At 40.6% G+C, this 25,991-nt stretch overlaps 1 protein-coding gene across 1 annotated transcript in view; it reads left to right on the top strand.

The window, feature by feature from the left end:
- The window catches only part of LOC123760090 (U-scoloptoxin(16)-Er9a), a gene marked incomplete at its 5' end in the record, with an annotated part of 131,732 nt that extends 108,285 nt beyond the window's left edge, over positions 1 to 23,447 (top strand). The window contains 2 exon segments of the mRNA XM_045745556.2: positions 19,178 to 19,313; positions 23,261 to 23,447. Of these exon segments, the coding sequence (XP_045601512.1) occupies positions 19,178 to 19,313; positions 23,261 to 23,387 (263 nt within the window).
- Positions 23,448 to 25,991: the final 2,544 nt, after the last annotated feature.

Raw genomic sequence — 25,991 nt, 5'->3', positions numbered from 1 at the left:
GCTAAATAAGAACAAAGCAGTTGGTCCAGATGGAGTTTCACCATGGGTTCTGAGAGAATGTGCACCTGAGCTCAGCATTCCTCTTCAACTGATTTTTCAGGCATCCCTGTTTACAGGAGTTGTAGCTGATGTGGGAAAAAAGGCTAACATAGTTCCAATCTACAAAAGTGGAAGCAGGGAAGACCCCCTTAATTATAGACCGGTATCATTGACAAGTGTAATAGTCAAAATATTGGAAAAAATAATTAAATCTAAATGGGTAGAACACCTGGAGAGAAATGATATAATATCAGACAGACAGTATGGTTTTCGATCTGGAAGATCCTGTGTATCGAATTTACTCAGTTTCTATGATCGAGCAACAGAGATATTACAGGAAAGAGATGGTTGGGTTGACTGCATCTATCTGGACTTAAAAAAGGCTTTCGACAGAGTTCCACATATGAGGTGGTTCTGGAAACTGGAAAATATTGGAGGAGTGACAGGTACGCTTCTAACATGGATGAAAAATTTTCTGACTGATAGAAAAATGAGGGCTGTGATCAGAGGCAATGTATCGGACTGGAGAAATGTCACAAGTGGAGTACCACAGGGTTCAGTTCTTGCACCAGTGATGTTTATTGTCTACATAAATGATCTACCAGTTGGTATACAGAATTATATGAACATGTTTGCTGATGATGCTAAGATAATAGGAAGGATAAGAAACTTAGATGATTGTCATGCCCTTCAAGAAGACCTGGACAAAATAAGTACATGGAGCGCCACTTGGCAAATGGAATTTAATGTTAATAAATGCCATGTTATGGAATGTGGAATACGAGAACATAGACCCCCACAAAACCTATATATTATGTGAGAAATCTCTAAAGAATTCTGATAAAGAAAGAGATCTAGGGGTGGTTCTAGATAGAAAACTATCACCTGAGGACCACATAAAGAATATTGTGCGAGGAGCCTATGCCACGCTTTCTAACTTCAGAATTGCTTTTAAATACATGGATGGCGATATACTAAAGAAATTGTTCACGGCTTTTGTTAGGCCAAAGCTAGAATATGCAGTAGTTGTGTGGTGCCCATATCTTAAGAAGCATATCAAGAAACTGGAAAAGGTGCAAAGACACGCTACTAAGTGGCTCCCAGAACTGAAGGGCAAGAGCTACGAGGAGAGGTTAGAGGCATTAAATATGCCAAAACTAGTAGACAGAAGAAAAAGAGGTGATATGATCACTACATACAAAATAGTAACAGGAATTGATAAAATCGATAGGGAAGTTTTCCTGAGACCTGGAACTTTAAGAACAAGAGGTCATAGGTATAAACTAGCTAAACACAGATGCCGAAGAAATATAAGAAAATTCACTTTCGCAAACAGAGTGGTAGACGGTTGGAACAAGTTAGGGGAGAAGGTGGTGGAGGCCAAGACCGTCAGTAGTTTCAAAGCGTTATATGACAAAGAGTGCTGGGAAGACGGGACACCACGAGCGTAGCTCTCATCCTGTAACTACACTTAGGTAATTACTTAGGTAATTACACACCATCTGCTAGACTCATCACAAAATAATAAAAAATAATAATGTGTTATTTAATAAGTCATAACACAACACCTGTCGTCACTCAGCACAGTCACACAAGTGGACGGTAGAGCGACGGTGTCGCTTCATGCAGATTGGCGTTCAATCCCCGACCGTCCAAATGGTTGAGCACCAATCCTTCCCCCCCATCTAATCCCAAATCCATATCCTGATCCCTTCCCAGTGCTATATAGTCGTAATGGCTTGGCGCTTCCTCTTCATAGTTGCACACTGTCTCTTCACCATATTATCCATTCCTTCAACATGGCCAAACCTTCCTAGTATTCCATTCTCAACCTCAATTCATGGTATTACTCTCCAAATCCTCCACGATATATTTAATTCTTGCTTCTCAGATTTGTCTCAGCACCACCTTCATGTTGACCTTTGACTCTATTGCTATCTTGTTATTCCTAGTAAGAGCTATGTTGCACCAGCCTCCCCTGACTCTCTAATAAGAGCTTATGTTGCACCAGCCTCCCCTGACTCTCTAATAAGAGCTTATGTTGCACCAGCCTCCCCTGACTCTCTAATAAGAGCCCCTATTACCCGACCCTTGTAGTGTTCCGGATACAATGGACAAACAAATAATGGCGCATCAGCTAAGAACAAAATTCAAATCTGAGAAACAAAATGAACAGAATTTAATAATAGATTAACAACGACGATTTCCACTATGTCTGAGGATTGCAGAATGAACACTATTCTTAACAACTTTTACAAGTCGTTACAATTATGGCTGGACTAAACAGGTGTACAACGATCTAAATCAAACGCACATATTTAGACATAAACAAAAAATCTAGCTTACAATTTGAATGGTAACATATAGGGTACGAGAATGTGTAGTTTAGCATTAGAGCGGTGATACATATGTTAGCAAAACATGTACCAGATTATATATATATATATATATATATATATATATATATATATATATATATATATATATATATATATATATATATATATATATATATATATTATATATATATATATATATATATTAGTTATGCCATTAGTATATATACTTATGATGGCATTAGTATATATATTAGTATACATTAGTATATATTTGCATACATTGGGAAAAGACCCAAGTCAGAGTAGAGAGTTACTGGGGAGAGGAGCAAGGATCACTGTGGGTGGCAGGGTCAGAATGGAGAGCTGTCATATCAGTACCACCTACCAGCAAAATCGGAATCTTTAAAGTTACTATTTGCAAAAGTTTCCCAGCTAATGAGGTGTTAAAATGCAGTAGAAACCGGTAGAAAGCTTCAGGAAGATCTAAACAGGTCCCTGGAGATGTTAAACACAAGGAGTCTTTATTGAAGTTCAACCTAATAAAGGTAAAGTTATGTGATAGAGCGAAGGAGAATGGTGGTGGTGGTGTTCTAGATTGAGCTACTGGGAACAAATAGTTCAAAGTAGCACGGGCTATGGTGAGCCCGTGGTGGACTTACCTGGCACAGGAGCGGGGCTATAATTCTGTAGATTGGAGGAGAATGGTGGCCAGAGAACATTATAGAGGGACAGACAGCTACGGAGGAGGAACACAACCCGAGAGTGACCATTACTTAAGAGACATATACCACACGCAGGTGAGATGACATCAGGAATGTGTGTAACTCTAGAGAAATATAAACACTGCTGTAACGCATCTAAACACGAAGACCTTCACAACGCTGCTCGCCTCCCACCTAAGATCGTTCTTGGAATACACAAGACTAGCATGCAAACCAAAACTTATGAAACAAAAATACAACTTAGAAGGTCCGTAAAAAATCTTTAGAGCAGGACGGGGATCGAGCCCGTGTCCTGGGTAACCCCAGACGCGCACAGTAACCCACGGACCTGGATATCGTGGTCTTCCGGCGTCTGGGGGTTAGCCAGGACGCAGGCTACGCATCAGTGGCTGATCCCCATCCTGCGTCAAAGATGTTTTCATAGCTATAGAGCGTTATTGTGATGTCAGTGTTCACAAGGGGTCCAGAGATCAGCTAAAACACTGCTAACAGATATTCGACATGTGAACTATGATAATCCATTAATAAATGCTAAAACTTAAATCACTGGAGTTTCTTCTCCAGACTCAGAGGAGATTTGATCACGCTGTATAAGATACCGACAGATGTAATGTAAATAAAAAAATAGACTATTCCAAATGTGGGATGAGGAGGCGCAAGAGGACGCTGGAAACACAGGTGTTAGGAAATGCAGAGTTCTCAACCTGCACACACTGTGTGTGCGCAGGTTGAGAACACGTGGAGGACCACGTGGAGGGGGCCACGTGGAGGACCACGTGGAGGGGGGCACGTGGAGGACCACGTGGAGGGGGGGCACGTGGAGGGGGGGCGAGAGAAGAGGTGTAGGCAGTAGATACAGTCGACAACTTGAAGGGCAGATAAGACAATATCATAGAACACACTAGGTGAAGGGTAGACTAGGTGAGAGAGGGAGGGTTATAAAGGTCAGGTTAGGGAGGCACGACTGCGGGAATACAAAAGAGAAAGAACCAATTCCATGCCTTTAGTGTTCATCCCTCAAATTAATGACCAGTTTATATTCATAACTGCATACGGACCCCGCGCCAAGGGTATACATGCCACCCCCCCCCCCCCCCCACACACACACTGTGTGTTATGAGCCAGTGTTGGTCTCTGCTGACTATAGTTGCTATATTCCATCTTGCAGAACACCTACTCTGTTATATACATTATTCTTTCTTGTGTTTTCTCACAATCAAGTTGGTATTTCCAGCAATGATGAAGTGGTCAGTGATAAGTAAATGTCTCAGAGATTAACTAAGTATATTACTTGGGTCTCTTTTAATCTGTGAAATATTGCTTCAACTGTAGACGCGTTCATGAAGCCAGGCAGGAAATTGCAATGAGTTCCAGGATCGACACTCAAGATATGTTTTGTACATTTCCTCCATGCACAGGAGGACAGGTGTCCAAGGCCAGCACCCCCACCGTCACACACTTCACAACCATACAAACTGAGACTGTGCCATAACTGCACGTCCATGCTGGTGCATAGTTGACCGGGTCCACTCAGCGTGAGATGTTTACTGACTTTCATAGTATCCCACAAAATCACTTATAAGGGAGAAGTTGGAGGATATAACCAGGAGACTTCTGGGTCATGTTACTTTTATCTGCCTGCCAATTTTAGTCCAAAATCTCAATCTCTCTCTCTCTCCTGCCTCACTGAAAGCCCAGCAAGTGACGACAGGTTCGTGACAAGTCCCACAATACTTCTCAGGGTCACGGCTCTGGCACTGGTGGTCCGTAGCTGTGTGTGGCACTATAGTCAGTAGCGGTCTAGCACTAGTGGTTCAGTGCTTTCAATATATATATATATATATATATATATATATATATATATATATATATATATATATATATATATATATATATATATATATATATATATATATATATATATATATATATATATATATATATATATATATATATATATAGAGGGGGCACGTGGAGGGGGCCACGTGGAGGGGGGCCACGTGGAGGGGGGCCACGTGGAGGACCACGTGGAGGGGGCCACGTGGAGGGGGGCACGTGGATGGGGCCACGTGGAGGGGGGCCTCCACGTGGCCCCCCTCCATATATATATATATATATATATAGAGAGAGAGAGAGAGAGAGAGAGAGAGAGAGAGAGAGAGAGAGAGAGAGAGAGAGAGAGAGAGAGAGAGAGAGAGAGAGAGAGAGAGAGAGAGGGAGGGAGAGGGAGAGGGAGAGAGAGAGAGAGAGAGAGAGAGAGAGAGAGAGAGAGAGAGAGAGAGAGAGAGAGAGAGAGAGAGAGAGAGAGAGAGAGAGAGAGAGAGAGAGAAACGGTAAACTTGCCTAAACTCACAAGTCAAAGGTAACAAAGAGCTCACTCCCCTGTGAAGGGCTCGAACCTTGGAAAACCAGGTGTTCGCGCACCTTGACGCAACCAGTACTCCACCTCTAGACCACGGCATATCGCTAAAAGAGGTTGAAAGTCGGGAATATTTCCCCAACAAATCCAACCTCCCAACAACACTAGTCATGGCAAGAGATCAGAATAAATTTTCATCGGTCCTTCACATTACCAGAGAGAACACGAGCTTCATATATACATGGTAAACTTGTCTAAACTCACAAGTCAAAGGTAACTAGTGTTGTTGGGAGGTTGGATTTGTTGCCGGAATAGTAACGACTTTTAACCTCTTTTTAACGGTCTGCCGTGGTCTAGAGGTGGAGTGTCAAGGTGCGCGAACACCTGGCTTTCCAAGGTTCGAGCCCTTCACAGGGAAGTGAGCTCTTTGTGTTATATATATATATATATATATATATATATATATATATATATATATATATATATATATATATATATATATATATATATATATATATATATATTAGTATATTTTGGTAGCAGTCTTTCCTGTAGACATATATTATTAAATATGACCGAAAAAGTAAGATTAATAATTCTAACACGAATTTTCTCAATCTTTCGTACATTACGCTTCACTGTTGGAGGTAAATCAAAAATCAATTCTCCAAAATTCATTTTTATTTCTAGTCTGACGCGACACGGGCGCGTTTCGTAAAACTTATTACATTTTCAAAGACTTTAGTTCACAAATACACAACTGATTAGAACTTACGTATCACCGATTTTATATCTACATTTGAGTGAGGTGGGAGGGGTGATGTGGCATTAACACAAGACAGAACAAGAGGGGATATTAATAGGGTATTAAAAGTATCAACACAAGACAGAACACAAACAATGGGTATTGAATAGAAGTGTTTGTAGAAAGCCTATTGGTCCATATTTCTTGATGCTTCTATATTGGAGCGGAGTCTTGAGGTGGGTAGAATATAGTTGTGCAATAATTGGCTGTTGATTGCTGGTGTTGACTTCTTGATGTGTAGTGCCTCGCAAACGTCAAGCCGCCTGCTATCGCTGTATCTATCGATGATTTCTGTGTTGTTTACTAGGATTTCTCTGGCGATGGTTTGGTTGTGGGAAGAGATTATATGTTCCTTAATGGAGCCCTGTTGCTTATGCATCGTTAAACGCCTAGAAAGAGATGTTGTTGTCTTGCCTATATACTGGGTTTTTTGGAACTTACAGTCCCCAAGTGGGCATTTGAAGGCATAGACGACGTTAGTCTCTTTTAAAGCGTTCTGTTTTGTGTCTGGAGAGTTTCTCATGAGAAGGCTGGCCGTTTTTCTGGTTTTATAGTAAATCGTCAGTTGTATCCTCTGATTTTTGTCTGTAGAGATAACGTTTCTATTAACAATATCTTTCAGGACCCTTTCCTCCGTTTTATGAGCTGTGGAAAAGAAGTTCCTGTAAAATAGTCTAATAGGGGGTATAGGTGTTGTGTTAGTTGTCTCTTCAGAGGTTGCATGGCTTTTCACTTTCCTTCTTATGATGTCTTCGATGAAACCATTGGAGAAGCCGTTATTGACTAGGACCTGCCTTACCCTACAGAGTTCTTCGTCGACTTGCTTCCATTCTGAGCTGTGGCTGAGAGCACGGTCGACATATGCGTTAACAACACTCCTCTTGTACCTGTCAGGGCAGTCGCTGTTGGCATTTAGGCACATTCCTATGTTTGTTTCCTTAGTGTAGACTGCAGTGTGGAAACCTCCGCCCTTTTCCATGACTGTTACATCTAGAAAGGGCAGCTTCCCATCCTTTTCCATCTCGTAAGTGAAACGCAGCACGGAACTCTGCTCAAATGCCTCCTTCAGCTCCTGCAGATGTCTGACATCAGGTACCTGTGTAAAAATGTCGTCAACATACCTGCAGTATATGGCCGGTTTCAAGTTCATGTCGACTAAGACTTTTTGCTCGATGGATTGTGAATTTAATTGACGGAACCAGCGAATTACTGAATTACTGAACCAGCTGATTTTCTCAATCAAATCAATTCGCTGGTTCCGTCAATTAAATTCACAATTCAGAACGAAGTGAATGGTGTTCTGCCTTTTTTAGACATCATGATTCATAGAATTGGTAGAAGTTTCAAATTCAATGTGTATAGGAAACCTACCAATGTGTGCTCGTATGTACATTTCTATTCAAATCATCATGTTCAGGTCAAGCGGGCAGTTTTTTCTGGTATGTTTCTCAGAGCAGTGAGAGTTTGCAGTCCGGAATTTTTCGATGAAGAAATAGCAAATATATTTGAAATTGGGAAGAAGTTAAAATACCCAAAATCGATCTTGGATCTTGCGTTTGGTCAAGCAAAAAGGACTTTCTACAAACAGACTACTAAGTCGAAACCAGAACTGAAAAATTCGTTGGTATTACCATATTCTGAGGGTCTAGTAAATCTTGCCCCAGCCCTGAAGAACCTTAATATTAATCTAGTGTTCAAAAATGATAATACAGTTAAGTCCATGTTAATTAAGAACTCGCCCTCGTCTGTAGCAGGTTGTGTGTATTCCATCCCTTGTAATGAGTGTGCATGTGTTTACATCGGCCAGACAGGTAAATCTCTTTCCTCGCGTTTAAAACAGCATTCATACGCTATTCGTACAGCCCAGCAATCCAGTGCATTGTATTTGCATTCCAGTTTATGTAATCATTCTATCGACTTCACAGGGGCAAAATGTATTGTTAAAAGTAAGGATTTTGTTGAACGAAACGTGATCGAGTCTGCTCTGATCAAACATTGTAACAACAGCCTTAATGTGAGCCCCGGTATGTACAAGTTGGATCCCTATTTAAGCCTCAATATAGCACGTCAAAACAATATAGCAATCATTTAACACGTATGGCACTTGAAGATATTAATAGGAGCTGCCTTGTATGGGCCAATAGGCCTTCTGCAGTTACCTTCTTTCTTATAATTCCTTTCCTCCACTTATTTTTGGTGGTCAGGTGATCTGCCCAGGCGGATATAAAGGTCTAATCAGCAATCTTATCTTCATTCTACTTTGCTCTGATGAAGGCGAATTAGCCGAAAACGCGTTAAGCATTTTCTATTTTTCATATGTGGTTATTCTGCATATATATATATATATATATATATATATATATATATATATATATATATATATATATATATATATATATATATATATATATATATATATATTGGTGTATACTGGCAGCAGGTTTTCTTTCAAACATGTTTCATTGAATATGACCGCATATTCTGTATTTATTATTTTCTGGTTTAGGGCTTCTATCCCTCTAACTATTTTCTTAGCATCAGGGCTTAATTGAAATAGGAGTTCTCCAAAACTCATTTTCGTACTTTTAAGGTGAAGAAAAGAAGTGATTTACTATAGAGTGTATTACACTTATTTGTATAATTTGCACGACGTTTCGAACCTCCATGGTTCATTCTCAAGTGAACAGATCTTACAATACTAGTTGATTTTATACCCGCATTAGGTCAGGTGATAATACAATGAAGGTGAAAACATGGGGGGATACATAAGGGATAAACATAGGGGCTGCAGAAGGCTTATTGGCCCATACGAGGCATCTCCTATCTAAACACAAAGATTAATCCAGTGTAATTGGCCTGTTATGTTGGACATAACTTCTGTGTTGGCATCGATATGTTCTTGTCTTGTCCTTACTCTCATGGTGGGTAGAGTAAATAGTTCCGTGATTTGGGTGTTCATGGTAGGTCGCTCTATTCTTATGTGAATTGCCTCAAGAATTTGTAATCTTCTTGAATCTTGGGTTTTGTCTATTATGCAAGTATTCTTGTTCAACATTTCTCTTGTTAGAGTAATGTCATGGGCTTGTCTCATGTGATTCCTAGGGGCACCAGATTGAAGATGGCATGTCAAACGCCTCGTCAGCTTGGTCGACGTCATACCTATGTACTTACATTGAAGGTTACATCCTTCGTGGGGGCAAGTGTACATGTATACAACGCTTGACTGCTGTAGAGGGTTCTCCGTCGGCTTCGGGCTGTTTTTGATAAGGAGTTCGGAAGTCTTCTTGGTTTTGTAGAATATTATCAGGTTTATGTTTTGGTTAGGAGTAGTGCTTTTTACTCCTTTACGGATTATTTCTTTCATTATATATATATATATATATATATATATATATATATATATATATTATATATATATATATATATATATATATATATATTATATATATATATATATATATATATATATATATATATATATATATATATATGTATATATATATATATATATATATATATATATATATATATATATATATATATATATATATATATATATATATATATATATATATATATATATATATATATATCGTACCTAGTAGCCAGAACGCACTTCTCAGCCTACTATGCAAGGCCCGATTTGCCTAATAAGCCAAGTTTTCATGAATTAATGTTTTTTCGACTACCTAACCTAACCTAACCTAACCTAACTTTTTCGGCTACCTAACCTAACCTAATCTATAAAGATAGGTTAGGTTAGGTAGGGTTGGTTAGGTTCGGTCATATTTCTACGTTAATTTTAACTCCAATAAAAAAAATTGACCTCATACATAATGAAATGGGTAGCTTTATCATTTCATAAGAAAAGAATTAGAGAAAATATATTAATTCAGGAAAACTTGGCTTATTAGGCAAATCGGGCCTTGCATAGTAGGCCGAGAAGTGCGTTCTGGCTACTAGGTACGACATATGTATATATATATATATATATATATATATATATATATATATATTATATATATATATATATATATATATATATATTTATATAAATATCACAATGGTGTGATAAATCAATTAAAATCATCTTGAGGCATTTTGAGTCGGAAGGGGAAGGGCGGGAAAGAGGGGAAAGGGTATGGGGAGGATATGTGGAGATAGGAAAGGAGAGAAAACTGTGGAGGTGGAGACCTGCAAGTTTCCCAGTGCACTTAGCAGCAACATATTTCAAATCTGTATCTGTAAAATATACAAATATTCTGTCTGTCCAAGTCTGGAGACCAGACGCTTGGGGTTAGCCTATCGCAACCTTGCATGGTGATAAGTAATTGCATTGGCAGTGTCATAGGGGGTCGGGGTCGAAAGCTGTGACCCTTTTAAGGATCGCCTCTTATTCCCAATACCAGTTATTTCTTCGATCAAATTTTTTGCCTTAACTAATCACAACCAAGATGCCCCCCCCCCTCTCCCTGAAACACCACCTTCCCCTCTCCCCTCTGCTGCCTCTCCAAACCACCACCTTTTCTCTCCCTGAAATACTATGTCCCCTCTTGTCACTCCCCAAAACATCCCTTTCCCTCTCCTCCTAAAGCATCTTTCCCCACTTCCCCTCTTCACCATTCCATATGGACATCTTCCCCACACCTCTCTCAATAACACTTTACCCTTTCCTTCCGCTCCGAAAAAGACCTCTCTCTTTCTGGCCTCTCCCTCACTAGCTCTCCCATCCCCTTCCCACGGTCTCCTGCTGCCCTCCCATACCCTACATTCCTATATTATCTTTCTCCTGCAGTAACTATGGCCTCTAAGGAGGGCATAGTTTTACCAACGTCTCTGAAACACAACTACCCCAGCTCAGCTGTACCAACTACAGGCCCGGCAGCTTAAACCTTGGAGATAAATATGAGCGTCAAGACGCTTCTTCCGTCTTCCGAAGTGTTGGCATATTGCTCCCATGGTTTACCACCGTTCTCTTTATTATTAGAAGATTGTTTACATTTCTCAGTATCATTTTCTGTTGATATAAGACCTGAAAATAGTCGTAATATGCGTAAGACCAGCATATTTGCACATAATAAATGTGCAAACAGCTTCAGTTGTGCCTGGAAGTAATGTACCGTCACTAGGGTTTACATTTCACCACGTGGGAGTTTCCTGCCATAAGAGTGTAAACAAAAAAACAGGTGAGTGAGGGCGTACCTGAGGTCGGGTCTCCACCTCCGCCCCTCTCCCAGGCCAGATTCACTCATGCTAAACTAAGCCTTGGAGTGTCGCAACTCCATCTTTCTCTTCTCCCTCCCAAGAGCCCAGCTCATCAAGATGGATAAGATTCAATACCATCTGTTTTTATAGTTAGGGCTGTCAGAACGCGTGAGTGAGTGAGGGGTAATGTTAAATAATTAGAGTTGATGCTAAATTTGATTAAAAAGGAATGTGTGTAAATGAATTGCACAAAAGACTTCTTGTTTATTTAAAAGTAATATTGTATTCCAACGTAAGCTTTAGGAGAATTGATGTCGACACTGTCCGACCTTAAGCTTATGCTGTAACGTATGGATGGGTAGTTTAATGGCTCGAGAGTGTGTGTGTGTGTTTGTGTGTGTGTGTGTGTGTGTGTGTGTGTGTGTGTGTTCACCTAGTTGTTTTCACCTAGTTGTGCTTGCGGGGATTGAGCTCTGCTCTTTCGGCCCGCCTGTTAACTGTCAATCAATTGTTTTCTACTACTACTACAGGTACTTTTTTTTACACCACATACACCCCAGGAAGCAGCCCGTGACAGCTGACTAACTTCCAGGTACCTATTTACTGCTAAGTAATAGGGGCATAGGGTGAAAGAAACTCTGTCCATCGTTTCTTGACGACGCCCGGGGTCGAACCCGGGACCACAGGATCACGTGTACAGCGTGCTGTCCGCTCGGCCACCGGCTCCCGGAAGACTCTGTGTGTGTGTGTATGTGTACTCACCTAGTTGTGTTTGCGGGGGTTGAGCTCTGGCTCTTTGGTCCCGCCTCTCAACCGTCAATCAACAGGTGTACAGATTCCTGAGCCTATTGGGCTCTATCATATCTACACTTGAAACTGTGCATGGAGTCAGCCTCCACCACATCACTTCCTAATGCATTCCATTTGTCAACCACTCTGACACTAAAAAAGTTTTTTCTAATATCTCTGTGGCTCATTTGGGCACTCAGTTTCCACCTGTGTCCCCTTGTGCGTGTGCCCCTTGTGTTAAATAGCTTGTCTTTATCTACCCTATCAATTCCCTTCAGAATCTTGAATGTGGTGATCATGTCCCCCCTAACTCTTCTGTCTTCCAGCGAAATGAGGTTTAATTCCCGTAGTCTCTCCTCGAAGCTCATACCTCTCAGCTCGGGTACTAGTCTGGTGGCAAACCTTTGAACCTTTTCCAGTTTAGTCTTATCCTTGACTAGATATGGACTCCATGCTGGGGCTGCATACTCCAGGATTGGCTTGACATATGTGGTATACAAAGTTCTGAATGATTCTTTACACAAGTTTCTGAATGCCGTTCTTATGTTGGCCAGCCTGGCATACGCCGCTGATGCTATCCTCTTGATATGGGCTGCAGGAGACAGGTCTGGCGTGATATCAACCCCCAGGTGTATGTGTATGTGTGTGTATGTGTATGTGTGTGTGTGTGTGTGTGTGTGTGTGTGTGTGTGTGTGTGTGTGTGTGTGTGTGTGTGTGTGTAGATTTGTTGTGATCATAACTTTACGCCTTAATGCGTTTAACTTAAATTTCTGGCTAACCTTTAAAAAGTCCAAACTTGTGTTTACTTGTCTAGAAAATCAATACATAATACTTAAGATCCGCAGTTTTATCTGGCAAAATCTTTAATACTGAATATCCACAATCACAAACACTTCATTCTTACTAACTTATACAAAATATTACAATAACGGCTGGACTAAACAGGTGTACAACGGTAACTCAACACACTTTTGGTACACGTAACATTCTTACAATCTGTAAGGGAATTTATAGTGGAAAAACAAAGTGCAGTTTACCGTTAAAGCGGCGAGACAAATTCACATATAATCTGATATATGCACAATTCATATATAACAAAAAATTAGGATGATCAGAAGAGAATTTGAAAGACAATTGAAATAAACTAAGCCTATCCTGAAGTTATATAAATTTGCACTCCCTCAGCATTCTACTTCATCAACTTCTAGGGCTATCCAGGATCAGACGCTTTCGAAACACACTGCTGATACAACATAGATAGCACTATAGCACTTCAATAGTACTCAAAATATCAGTAAGCCAAGTGTTTGTGACATTCGTTCCTTCATAATTCTAAATATTCAGCTGGGGGTCTCCCTACTTTGTCTGATGACTAGTTGTTTTATTCTAAACTGCAACTTATCATGCATTCTTTAAGTTGCTCTTCCTAACAATTAAACTCATATTTCTGGAAAAGTTTGAGCAGCCAGTGACGGTAAGTTAATGCCTGAAGAAAAAAAACTGATCGAATTTGCTGGATGGCAGATTCTTTTCAGAAAATAGGATACCATTCGTTTGTTAGTTATTGCTTAAAGTGTGGACGTGTACATGAGACCAGGTGGGAAATGCAGGGAATATGAGGCTAGACACCCAAGACATGTCTCTAATATGTCCTCCCTTCACAATGAAGCTTACCAAGGTCATAATTATGGAGGTCTAATAGTTCAAATCTAGAGGCTTAGACGATGAGTCTTAAGATGCCCTGTATCTTTAACATATTTCTATGAAGTTTTCCATAGCATCTTCGGTCGGTGCGAGTAGAATTACATCAACATAACAATACATTACATACGGTAATGTACATATACGGCCGATACATTGCCCGTAGCCTAGGCGACAGCCAGCTCTACTGGTTATTAACTTTATATTTTTTTTATTTATTTATATATACAAGACTTCTTTCACTCTTGTACAGCCACTAGTACGCGTAGCGTTTCGGGCAACTCTTTCAATAATAGGTAAAGATAGATAGCAAAACAATTTTGGACTAAAAACATCATCTTGTTCGAACACTTTTTTTTAAGCGAGTAATTTTCACAGAGAACATTACTCCATTTCACAGATAATTTGCTTACCTGATAAAAAAAACATAGATATCTAGCGATGACAAGGCTTGTTCTGTTGAGAAATGATCTAAAATGTTTGGTGTGTTCAACTTTGTCAAAAGCTTGCGAAGAATCGAGAAATAAAGAGAAAACAGAAATACCTTGTGAGTTGCAGTACTGAATAGTTTCCGCCACCACCCAACAACACAACGTTATTAAGTAACCAGTTTTGAATGCAAATTGAAAGTCAAGAGGTGTTTAGTTGGTCAGTTAGGAAGGCAATGATTATATAGTCCAATTCGTTGGCGTGTCATGGTTAAGGTTGTCACAGTATATGTTAAAGGGGCTATCATAACTCCTATTTTGTTAGCTCTCTTACGGCTTTCTCTTTCTCTACTATTACAGGTGTTAAGTGTACACATGTTTAACATTAGGGGCAGAGTGTACACAGGTTTCACATACAACTGCGGTTAGATCAGTTGCAATCTCATCTGACATGTATGTAGCACTATAGTACAACGTTGTATATTATATATATATATATATATATATATATATATATATATATATATATATATATATATATATATATATATATATATATATATATATATTTATTTATTTATTTTTTTTTTTTTTTTGCATTTAGTAGAAGGGCAAGCTAGATTACTACTGGGACTGTCTCATGAACATTTCTCTCAATTTGCCACTCCGTTAAAAATGCAACTGTTTTGCCTAATGAAAGACGTACGGGCCCAAGCAACCCGTCTTGAGGCCAATGTATAGAAAACGTCACAATTAATGTGCTTTTAGTTTTACTAATACGTCACATTTTTCAGGGAACGAGTTGCTTAGATGGGATTTATATATATTGTATTAGTGTCTTGTGCAGTCATTTGTATGGTTTGTTTAGTGACCGTTAGTGACCTTTCATTGTATTTTGGTAGATTTAGAACACGGTTTAATCCCAAGGTAACCTAATGAGTACACTATCCACGAGCATCGCCAATTCCACGTCGAATTAACGTGTCAAATTAACGTTGATAACAGTGATTCCACGTCGAAGCAACGCCGCTCATAAATGTTATGTGTTGGAGATTTACCTTCACCAACCGTAAAGAAAAACAAACGAGAGCTGGGAAAGAAGGCTAGGCAAGGCTTCAAACACACTACACTAACCTCTGAGCCACTGCCACTTCACCATTGACTTTTGAGGAATCACCTGGTTAGTCCTCAACCCGTGAGAAGATTGTATTTCCTAATGGGGTGCACACACACCAGCCTGCCTCTTGTCATGTACCACGACCGTCACCACTGATAGTGCAGCCTACTCCTCTCTCTTGTCAATGCTCAGGTGACCTCTCCTTTACACACAATGTTGTCTCTCCTTTTCACTTAGTATTTGTTAACTCGAAAAATTGTTAGGGACCTCTTTTGCTCTCGGTATGACTCTGAACCCACAGAGATAAGATATAACTCCTAACTTCTAAAAGTAATACCTTTAATTCACCAGAAATAAAAAACTTTTCCCGCAAGCTTGTAATCTTTGCCTAATGTATGCCTCACACACCCAGCCTGAACTGGCTGAACATGCCTATAGCATCCTACTACACATCTATTCTAAAATGTTTCAGGCCATAAAAATTTACCCCTCCTGGACCGGGAATAAAACCTTGCTCGATTTAGCATACATATAATATAAATATTACCAGAGTAATGTTAACTCAGAAAATTAATTCACAATTTATCCTAAAGCAATATCAAATATTTATATATCGATATCATAAATGGAACAAAATCAATAAAGTTTTTTTGATAAGTATCCAATCATAACCTATTTGGTTCCATGCCACATGCCACGGGTTCATGCCCTTGCCCTCCCTCTTGTGATGGCTTAATCTTCAACAACGCCCAAGTTACAGCTCCGCTCCTGTGCAAGGTAAGTCCACTATGGGCTCACCGTAACCCGTGCTACTTGTAACTTTTTGTTCCGAGTAGCTGAATCGTAAACAACAACATTCAACAACGTCCGTCAGACTTCACTCTCGCCAGTACTGGCGGAGGACACACTATAGTCCCTATTTTCCTAGTCATAACAGCCTCTCTAAATTATATATTTTCCTCCTTGCACTGACAATCACTATGCAGCTTATTTCACTTGGAATAATAATTATCACTGAGCTTTATCAAGCACTGTCGGTTATAGATACTGGGTCAAATAACTTGGTAAATTCTCTTACCTTGACTGGGGTGTGTGGGCGTGTCGTCTGCATGCTGACGAAGTCTCTCTCAACTAGTGGTAATTCTCCACTCTTCTGACTGTCTCTGTCAAGACAACCGCGACCCTAGGTATTGGGCTTGACATACACAGGTGTCCTCCCTCAGGGCACACCTAATGCCGCCTTCTTTACTATGCACTCTTAGTCAAAATGTGAATTCAAAATGGCTACTACGAATGGCGCTTGACGTCGTGTGCCCATAACTTCTTGTCTTGCATGTCGCTCTCGAGCAGCCTACGGTACAGTGGTCAGTTCTTCCTCTCATACTAGCTTGCCTTAACAATTCCTCACCATTTAGCGAGTCGACTACGATCATTAAAGGTCAAAACTAGGCATGGTAATGACCAGAAGCTCGAAATGCAGCTTACTCCTTCCGCTTCCACCACCTGAGTGACTCTCAAACCGATCACAGCTGCCTCTCGCCCTTCGTCACAGCCCAACCTCTCTTGGACCTACATTCATCAAACACTTGCGACCCTGTACATTTTTTTCTAAATCTTTGGCGGCTTTGTTTATATAAACAATTCATGAGCTCCGAAACAATAGGAGGCTGTTTATGACAACAATACAAGTAATCGTGGCGTAGTGGTAAAGTACTCGCCCGGCGCTTCGTGATTGCCGGGCGAGTGTTTACATTATTTACAAGAATGTAAGAACTCTTATATAAGTAAATAAATAAAAATAAAATAAAATAACATCTGACTGGGAAGTTTCAGTGATCGTAAACTGTTTAATAAATGTAAGCAAAGCCGCCAAAGATTGAGAAACAATGTACAGGTTGTAAGTAGCTGCGTGAATGCTTGAGTCCTAAAGTTACCGGTGACGTTATCCCCCCCCCTTTCTTCCAGATTAGTCCCACTTACTCGCCATTTTTTAAAGTTTTTGAAAACAAATTCTGACCACTGAACTTTAGATATACATATTCTCCACAATATAACTGCTAGTTTGCCTTTCAACATAAAGAAGAAATCTGAGCCCATCCAGAGGTATCTGAGAGGGGGAAATAACGCTTAACATACGTGAGGATGAATGTTATAACTGGACCGAGGATCATAACATGTGCCATCTTAAAAAGTAGATAGACGACTGAGAAGTGGCCTATCCATATTTTGTATAGTAATGTTGTAACTGGCTTAATGTAATTAGGACAATTGCCGAAATTTGTTTTCTGGTAGCCTAAATAACCAAGTTATTTTTTTTCAGAGATATTCCTGCGCGGGTCCCTAAGCCTCTGGCTGGCCCACTAAGTGTTGCTTGTTTCTGTTTTACTTGGGTGGAGTGTAAGTATTTATGACTCGTATGGTCGCTTCAGTAAGATTTTGCCATATGTGTTTAACAACTTCTGCTCTGGTGAATCTAAGTTGAAATCTTAATGGGTTTGTAACTGTGCACTATGTTAGATAATGTTCCAGTAGTCGACCGGGCATTTCTCCAGTGTTGACATTTCCTCTCATCTTCCGGAACCTGCAAGCCTATTTCCCATGCACATGGGTATCCAAGCCTGATGCGATGTAAGTGTACTTCTGTTGTTCTACTGCTCCCTTTCATCAAACTAAGTGGTTTGTAGTTGGTTGAATTCTTGTACCAACCCGCAGATCCTGATGTTGCACCTGCTGTGTTGTGGTCACTGTACATCTTTTGCATTGCTGTTTCTAATTACTTTCTTAATCTGTGACAGACTCTGTGGTATGTAAATGTCTACATTTCTTCTCTTAGTTGCAAGTTTTGCAGCTTCGTCTGCAATGTCATTTTCTATTATTCACACATGACTTGGCACCCAGTTGATAAGTACCCGACGGCCTTGACGTTTGAGTGTTTGCATTAATGATATGACATTTGTGATCAGATGGATGTTATCACATATGTGTTCTTGTTGCAAGGTTTCAATGGCGGTTCTCGAATCTGTATGTATCATAACATGTTGTTGGTGTTCAGCAAGAACATGTTCCAAAGCCATTTGAATGGCTAGCATCTCTGTTTGTAAAGTCGAACACCCATTTGAGAGTCTCCAATTATTTACAGAGTTTCCTGGTTTAACTGCAGCTCAGGTTTCTTGTCCCTGCTGGTCTACTGATCCATCTGTGAAGTAAGTGAAGCTGTTGGATGCCAAGTTTGCTTCTATATGCATCTGTGCAATGTTACGTAGCAGATGAGGATTTGTCTGATTTTTTTTTTCCTTCAAGAACCATAATCTTAAAGTCTGCTGGCGGAGATCCCCAAGAGGCTTGCATAACAAAGTCTGCATGTATTTCGTCGACACCCCTCTCAGTGATTGTGTTTGTTATATCGAATGTATTGATGATGTTTATCGCACAATGGGTCCACCTGTTGCTATTGAAGGCTCTTCTGCCCAGAGTTAGTGCTCCAGTGATTATATCTTTAAGTGAACTGATTCTAAGTCTAGTCAATATCTTGATCAGCATGTTCGCAGCAATCCCTTTTACCCTTATTTCAATCGACAAGTGTGTTTGTGAACAGCGTTCAAATCATGTTATATGACCCACATTAAAATCCCAACTAGTACACCCCGGGTATAATGTACTTAATATTTACAGATCACAGCGGGAAGTGCTACGACGCGGACCATTGTTCACTCCGGGCCAAGGGGGAGAGCTGGACTGTGGACGACACCTGCCAGCAGGCCACTTGTGTCCTCGCCTCCAACGGCACCCTCCTAGAGAAGCGCACCAGGTAGGAGCTGCATCCATTGAGCCATTAGACCTTCTGCAGTTTCATTTATGCATGTGTTCATATGCTTCTCCCTCCACATGCACACAGGCGGGTATGACGGTCTCTGCACCCAGCAGTGTCGAGAAGCATCAGTGTGAGAGAACACTTCATTTCGAGATAATGTTTCACATGTAATGACTTCATAATAAATAAATAAATAAATAAGTAAATAAATAAATAAATAAATAAATAAATTATATAGGTAAAAGTACATACATACATATTGAGTTACAAGCAGAATATTGGATTTCTAGATAAAACTAGTATATACTATGCCTAAAGCCACTAATACGTACAGCGTTTCGGGTAATGTTTAGAGAGTGAAACTCATCGTCCAGAACGAAAGTACACAGTGACTGTCGTTCGCTGTGTACTGTACTGTCATTGTGCGGAACACGCCTGCACAATGTGGACTGTGGCACCACAAAATATCCAAAATTTGTACTGTTGTTTGGCTAAGGTCTTACAAAAATAGAAGTTCATTCCCGTTAACAAAATATTCTAGGCCAAATATAGTCAATATTCAGCCTAAGCTAACATATCATAGGCCTATTATAGTACATATCTGTACTTTATTAGGCCTAGGATTGCTCATTATGCCTGAGAGAGGTTAGGTTAGGCTAATGCCTAATTTATAGTTAGGCAACTACCGTACAGTACAAAATGCACATAGGCTCTGCAGCCGCTAAATGTACCGTCATTGGGAAGTACGAGTTTAAAAAAAAAAAAAGAGAGATACAGTATTGTCAAAGCCAGGCCATCCTCCTAAAATGAAATTACTTATAGTAACTATTTGATCGAAAATACCGGTATGTAGTGATGGACCACCAGACAGTTGACTTTTGTATTACTGAATTTATCAAACCGGAAACTTTTTCACCGCAACAAATATAAGACCTGACCTCTCTTAGCAACTCTCTTAGGCTATTTCAGGCCTTAGGCTATTCTTATTACACGGATATTTGTGTTGTTTTTAGCTCATTTTTTCCAACTTTATATAATTAATAGTACAAAAAGTGGTTTACAGCTGGTCCGTCACTACATATTACAACTTTCGACCAAATAGTTACTATAAGTACATTTCAGGAGGATGTGTTCGTCTGAGCATATAGAAGGGGAGGCAGAGGGAGACGAAGGGTGGTGATGGCGTGTATTTGTCAGATTCAATAATGCCGTAAAAAGCTGAGTAAAGATCCAAAAGTAAAGTCTACTCTAATCATAGTGTTTATTTGCACTGTTGTCATCACTGTCGTCCCTTCAACCTACGCGTCACCCAACGAGTAGTCAACTGGTTAGTCATAGCAGCAGCTCTGTGGAAGTGGCAAGCCATGGCCGTTATGTGGAAGTGGCTAGCCATGGCCGTTATGTGGAAGTGGCTAGCCATGGCCGTTATGTGGAAGTGGCTAGCCATGGCCGTTATGTGGAAGTGGCTAGCCATGGCTGTTATGTGGAAGTGGCTAGCCATGGCCGTTATGTGGAAGTGGCTAGCCATGGCAACCGTTGAGTGGGAGTGGCTAGCCATGGCAGCCGTTATGTGGGAGTGGCTAGCCATGGCAACCGTTATGTGGGAGTGGCTAGCCATGGCAACCGTTGGGTGGGAGTGGCTAGCCATGGCAACCGTTGGGTGGGAGTGGCTAGCCATGGCAACCGTTATGTGGGAGTGGCTAGCCATGGCAACCGTTATGTGGGAGTGGCTAGTCATGGCAGCCGCCGTTCTGTAGGAGTGGCTAGCCATGGCAGCCACCGTTCTGTAGGAGTGGCTAGCCATGACAACCGTTCTGTGGGAGTGGCTAGCCATGTCAGCAGCTCTGTGGGAGTAGCTAGCCATGGCAACCGTTGTGTGGGAGTAGCTAGCCATGGCAACCGTTGTGTGGGAGTGGCTAGCCATGGCAACCGTTCTGTGGGAGTGGCTAGCCATGGCAACCGTTGTGTGGGAGCGGCTAGCCATGGCAACCGTTCTGTGGGAGTGGCTAGCCACGGCAACCGTTGGGTGGGAGTGGCTAGCCATGGCAACCGTTGAGTGGGAGTGGCTAGCCATGGCAACCGTTGAGTGGGAGTGGCTAGCCATGGCAACCGTTGGGTGGGAGTGGCTAGCCATGGCAACCGTTCTGTGGGAGTGGCTAGCCATGGCAACCGTTGGGTGGGAGTGGCTAGCCATGGCAACCGTTGAGTGGGAGTGGCTAGCCATGGCAACCGTTGGGTGGGAGTGGCTAGCCATGGCAACCGTTGAGTGGGAGTGGCTAGCCATGGCAACCGTTGAGTGGGAGTGGCTAGCCATGGCAACCGTTGTGTGGGAGTGGCTAGCCATGGCAACCGTTCTGTGGGAGTGGCTAGCCATGGCAACCGTTGGGTGGGAGTAGCTAGCCATGGCAACCGTTATGTGGGAGTGGCTAGCCATGGCAACCGTTCTGTGGGAGTGGCTAGCCATGGCAACCGTTGGGTGGGAGTGGCTAGCCATGGCAACCGTTCTGTGGGAGTGGCTAGCCATGGCAACCGTTGGGTGGGAGTGGCTAGCCATGGCAACCGTTGGGTGGGAGTGGCTAGCCATGGCAACCGTTGAGTGGGAGTGGCTAGCCATGGCAACCGTTGGGTGGGAGTGGCTAGCCATGGCAACCGTTGGGTGGGAGTGGCTAGCCATGGCAACCGTTCTGTGGGAGTGGCTAGCCATGGCAGCAGCTCTGTGGAAGTGGCTAGCTGTAGCATCAGCTCTGTGTGAGATGCTATCCATGATAGTAGCTCTGTGTGACTGGTTAGCCATAATAGCAGCTCTATGGTAGTTGCTATCCATGACAGCAGCTCTGTGGAAGTTGCTAGGCATGGCAGCAATTCTTTAGTAAACAATCTGAATTGTAAATATATATAAACCAAAATATTTAGATAAACTTCTATATGTTGTATAAACTGTACCTAGATTTCTTCAGATCATTATGTTAAGTTGTCTATCTCATATGACTTGGGAATAGAAAGTGGCAGGTGATAAACCTAGGAAAAGCGTTCACACCTAGACAGGTGCCACCTCCTACTTACACCTGGACAGGTGCCACCTCCTACTTACACCTGGACAGGTGCCACCTCCTACTTACACCTGGACAGGTGCCACCTCCTACTTACACCTGGACAGGTGCCACCTCCTACTTACACCTGGACAGGTGCCACCTCCTACTTACACCTGGACAGGTGCCACCTCCTACTTACACCTGGACAGGTGCCACCTCCTACTTACACCTGGACAGGTGCCACCTCCTCCTCACCACCTACACGCATCACGACGGGTTCCCGAGGTTGAGAGGCACATCCCACTCGAGAAATAACTACATAAATTACTGAACTATTCATATAACGTAGTTTTAACTAATGAGTGTCCCCAAATCTGTGAGACTCCCATTTATATTAAGCCAAATATAGTTAAGATTCATGGGTGACCATGCCAGCCAATCCATCTATAATATTATATAACTGTATAATATCCTAACTACGCATAAAAATTAAGAAACGACGACGTTTCGGTTCGGCCTGGATTATTATGAAGTCGTGTCTAGGACGGATCGAAACGTCGTTTCTATATTTTACTGATGTGAGGTTTGGATCATATCTTCAGCCATGTTATTGTGACTCATTGTCTGCATATAACACTAGCTAATACTGATCCAGCTATAGTATAGAAATGTTACAACTTTTTCTAATAGTTCACTGAAGCCTATTTGTGTACTCTACTGTATACTAATTGATAGATTGCATAAATAGCCTGCCATTTGAAGCTTTCCAGTTGTACAATGCGTAAACTTTTGAAGAGTTCAAGTATCCTTTTTGTATGTTCAACCACTAATTTGCTTTAAGAACAGTGCTATCATATTTACAATGTGAGTTGTTCATGTTTGTGTCTAAATCTTATATTTAATATTTTCCAGATGCTCTGAGCCGCCACCTCTCTACTCTGAGAACTGTTACATCGTGAGAGTTGAAGGTCGACCTTATCCCGAGTGCTGTCCGCAGCTGTACTGCAACGGCAAACTAGTGTCCTTCTCACTAGCCTGAGGAGATAATTTGCTCATTCAAGGAGTTTACTATTAATTTTATACAAGAGACAAGATCGTGCTAGTTTCTCTTATTAGCCCTATAAAAATGGATTAAAAGAAGCCTATTCTGGCTAATATTACCTACATGTTTTGGGCGACCCGTCCCATTGTCTTGCTTGTACGTTACCCAGGGGGATTATCTTCTAAGATTTGACACGACACACTTACTGCTACGACACACTACAATACGATACCCTTGTTGTTACGACATTCTACAGTAAGATACCCTTGCTGCTACGACGGACTATAATCCGCAACCCTTGCTCCTACGACAGATTTCAATGCTCTACCCTTGTTACTATTACAGACTACAGTACGATACCCATGGTACTACGACTGACTACAATACGATACCCCCCAGTTACTATGGCAGACTGAAATAAGGTATCCTTGTCACTACATCAAACTATAATACGATAATTTCATTCGTCTGCATATTGCAGCTTGAAAAAACAAACACATTTCATGAACAATACAGTTCATGAACTGTGAACTGTATTGTTTATGAACTGAACAATACAGTTCAATATATATATATATATATATATATATATATATATATATATATATATATATATATATATATATATATATATATATATATATATATATATATATATATATATGACTGAAAAATCACACCCCAAAAGTGACTCGAACCCATACTCCCAGGAGCAACACAACTGGTAACTACAGGACGCCTTAATCCGCTTGACCATCACGACCGGACATAAGGAAGTGATAGCCGAAGCTATTTGAACCACTTCCCCGCCGGCACTCGGATGGTAATCTTGGGCATAGCATTTTATCAAATTACCTCATTCTTTGGGGCACACGTGAGGAACACAAATGCGAACAAATTCCTCACGTGTGCCCCAAAGAATGAGGTGATTTGATAAAATGCTATGCCCAAGATTACCATCCGAGTGCCGGCGGGGAAGTGGTTCAAATAGCTTCGGCTATCACTTCCTTATGTCCGGTCGTGATGGTCAAGCGGATTAAGGCGTCCTGTAGTTTACCAGTTGTGTTGCTCCTAGGAGTATGGGTTCGAGTCACTTCTGGGGTGTGAGTTTTCAGTCGTATATAGTCCTGGGGACCATTCAGGCTTGTTCGCATATATATATATATATATATATATATATATATATATATATACATATATATATATATATATATATATATATATATATATATATATATATATATATGTATATATATATATATATATATAATGAGGCAATTGAAAACAAATTTAAAATAATAGGATAATTAAAGGGATGGGTAAAGATACAATTTTAATTGGCCACGAGCATCCTGTCAAAGAGCAAAATAATAATAATTTTTTTAAAAAGATGTTCAAAAATCTAATTTCTAAGTCAAATGAGAATTAGTCTGAAAAAGTGTAAATAAAACCCTTTAATCAAAGCTCTCTCAGAACTCACCCTCAGCCCGTCCTCCTAAGGTTTCCCAACGTCAAGAAAACGAAAAATTTAAAGTGTCCTCTCCTAACCTGCCAGAGGACCCAAAACAGAAAACGGGACAGTACGTCATTTTCGCAAGCAGCTTCCATTTTCTAGTACGGCAAATGTTGGCCTTATGTAACGCATTCGATCGAAAAGCGACGTTGTTTGTAAGATAACAGGTTGCACCCTAAACAATGCTGAAGCAAATAAAACAAAATGGGCAACTTCCTATCAAGTTTATGTTTTAGCCAGAAATGTTATATTAGGAGGTTTAGATTACAGATAGCAATTAAATTGTATATGAGAAACATATCATCGAGCAACAAAAAATGATCATCATCATATCTTTGATTAAATACAGATTTAAAATATAAATGGTAATGAAACGAAATTTTCTTATTTTCATTAAAATATATTAGCTAACGGAGGGTCGGCCTCAAGATCCCATGGCTACACTGTATACTTAATGTAGTTGATTATTAAGAAAGAAAAACGGGGCCTTCTATATGGAAAGTTGGACCAGCTGACTGAATTTAGTTTCATGGAAATATGCATAGAATCCGCTATTGAATTTACATAATGGTAAATTCTGACTCCCGTCCTAGCTCTGCCGTCCTCAAGATGCAGTGTGTTCCATACGTACTTTCCATATCTTTTTTTCAACTATCTCATTTTGGTTGTATATATACATCAGCCTCACTACACCTTTTACATAATCATAATTTTTGTGTTTTCATTTACACATGTATATTTGGTCTCCAGCGTTATCATTACTACGACATAACAATATATTCACATAGTGTTTCAAGATATTTTCACCTATAACTTTTCTTCGTGTTGGTATGATGATAATTGTACACTTTTATCAATGATTTTTGTTAATTATTTGGGTATTTGTGTCTCAGCTTTCTGAGACACAAATGTTGATGATTTAATCACCTGAATATTTGAGATTTTATCACGTTATGACTCCCAATATACCAACTTCTGATGCTAATTAGTTATATATATATATATATATATATATATATATATATATATATATATATGCGAACAAGCCTGAATGGTCCCCAGGACTATATGCGAATGAAAACTCACAC

Source organism: Procambarus clarkii, chromosome 16 (genome assembly GCF_040958095.1).
Source record: "Procambarus clarkii isolate CNS0578487 chromosome 16, FALCON_Pclarkii_2.0, whole genome shotgun sequence".
NCBI lineage: Eukaryota > Metazoa > Arthropoda > Malacostraca > Decapoda > Cambaridae > Procambarus > Procambarus clarkii.
Note: the sequence above shows the minus strand (reverse complement) of the source record. Positions and strands in the feature narration are given on the sequence as shown.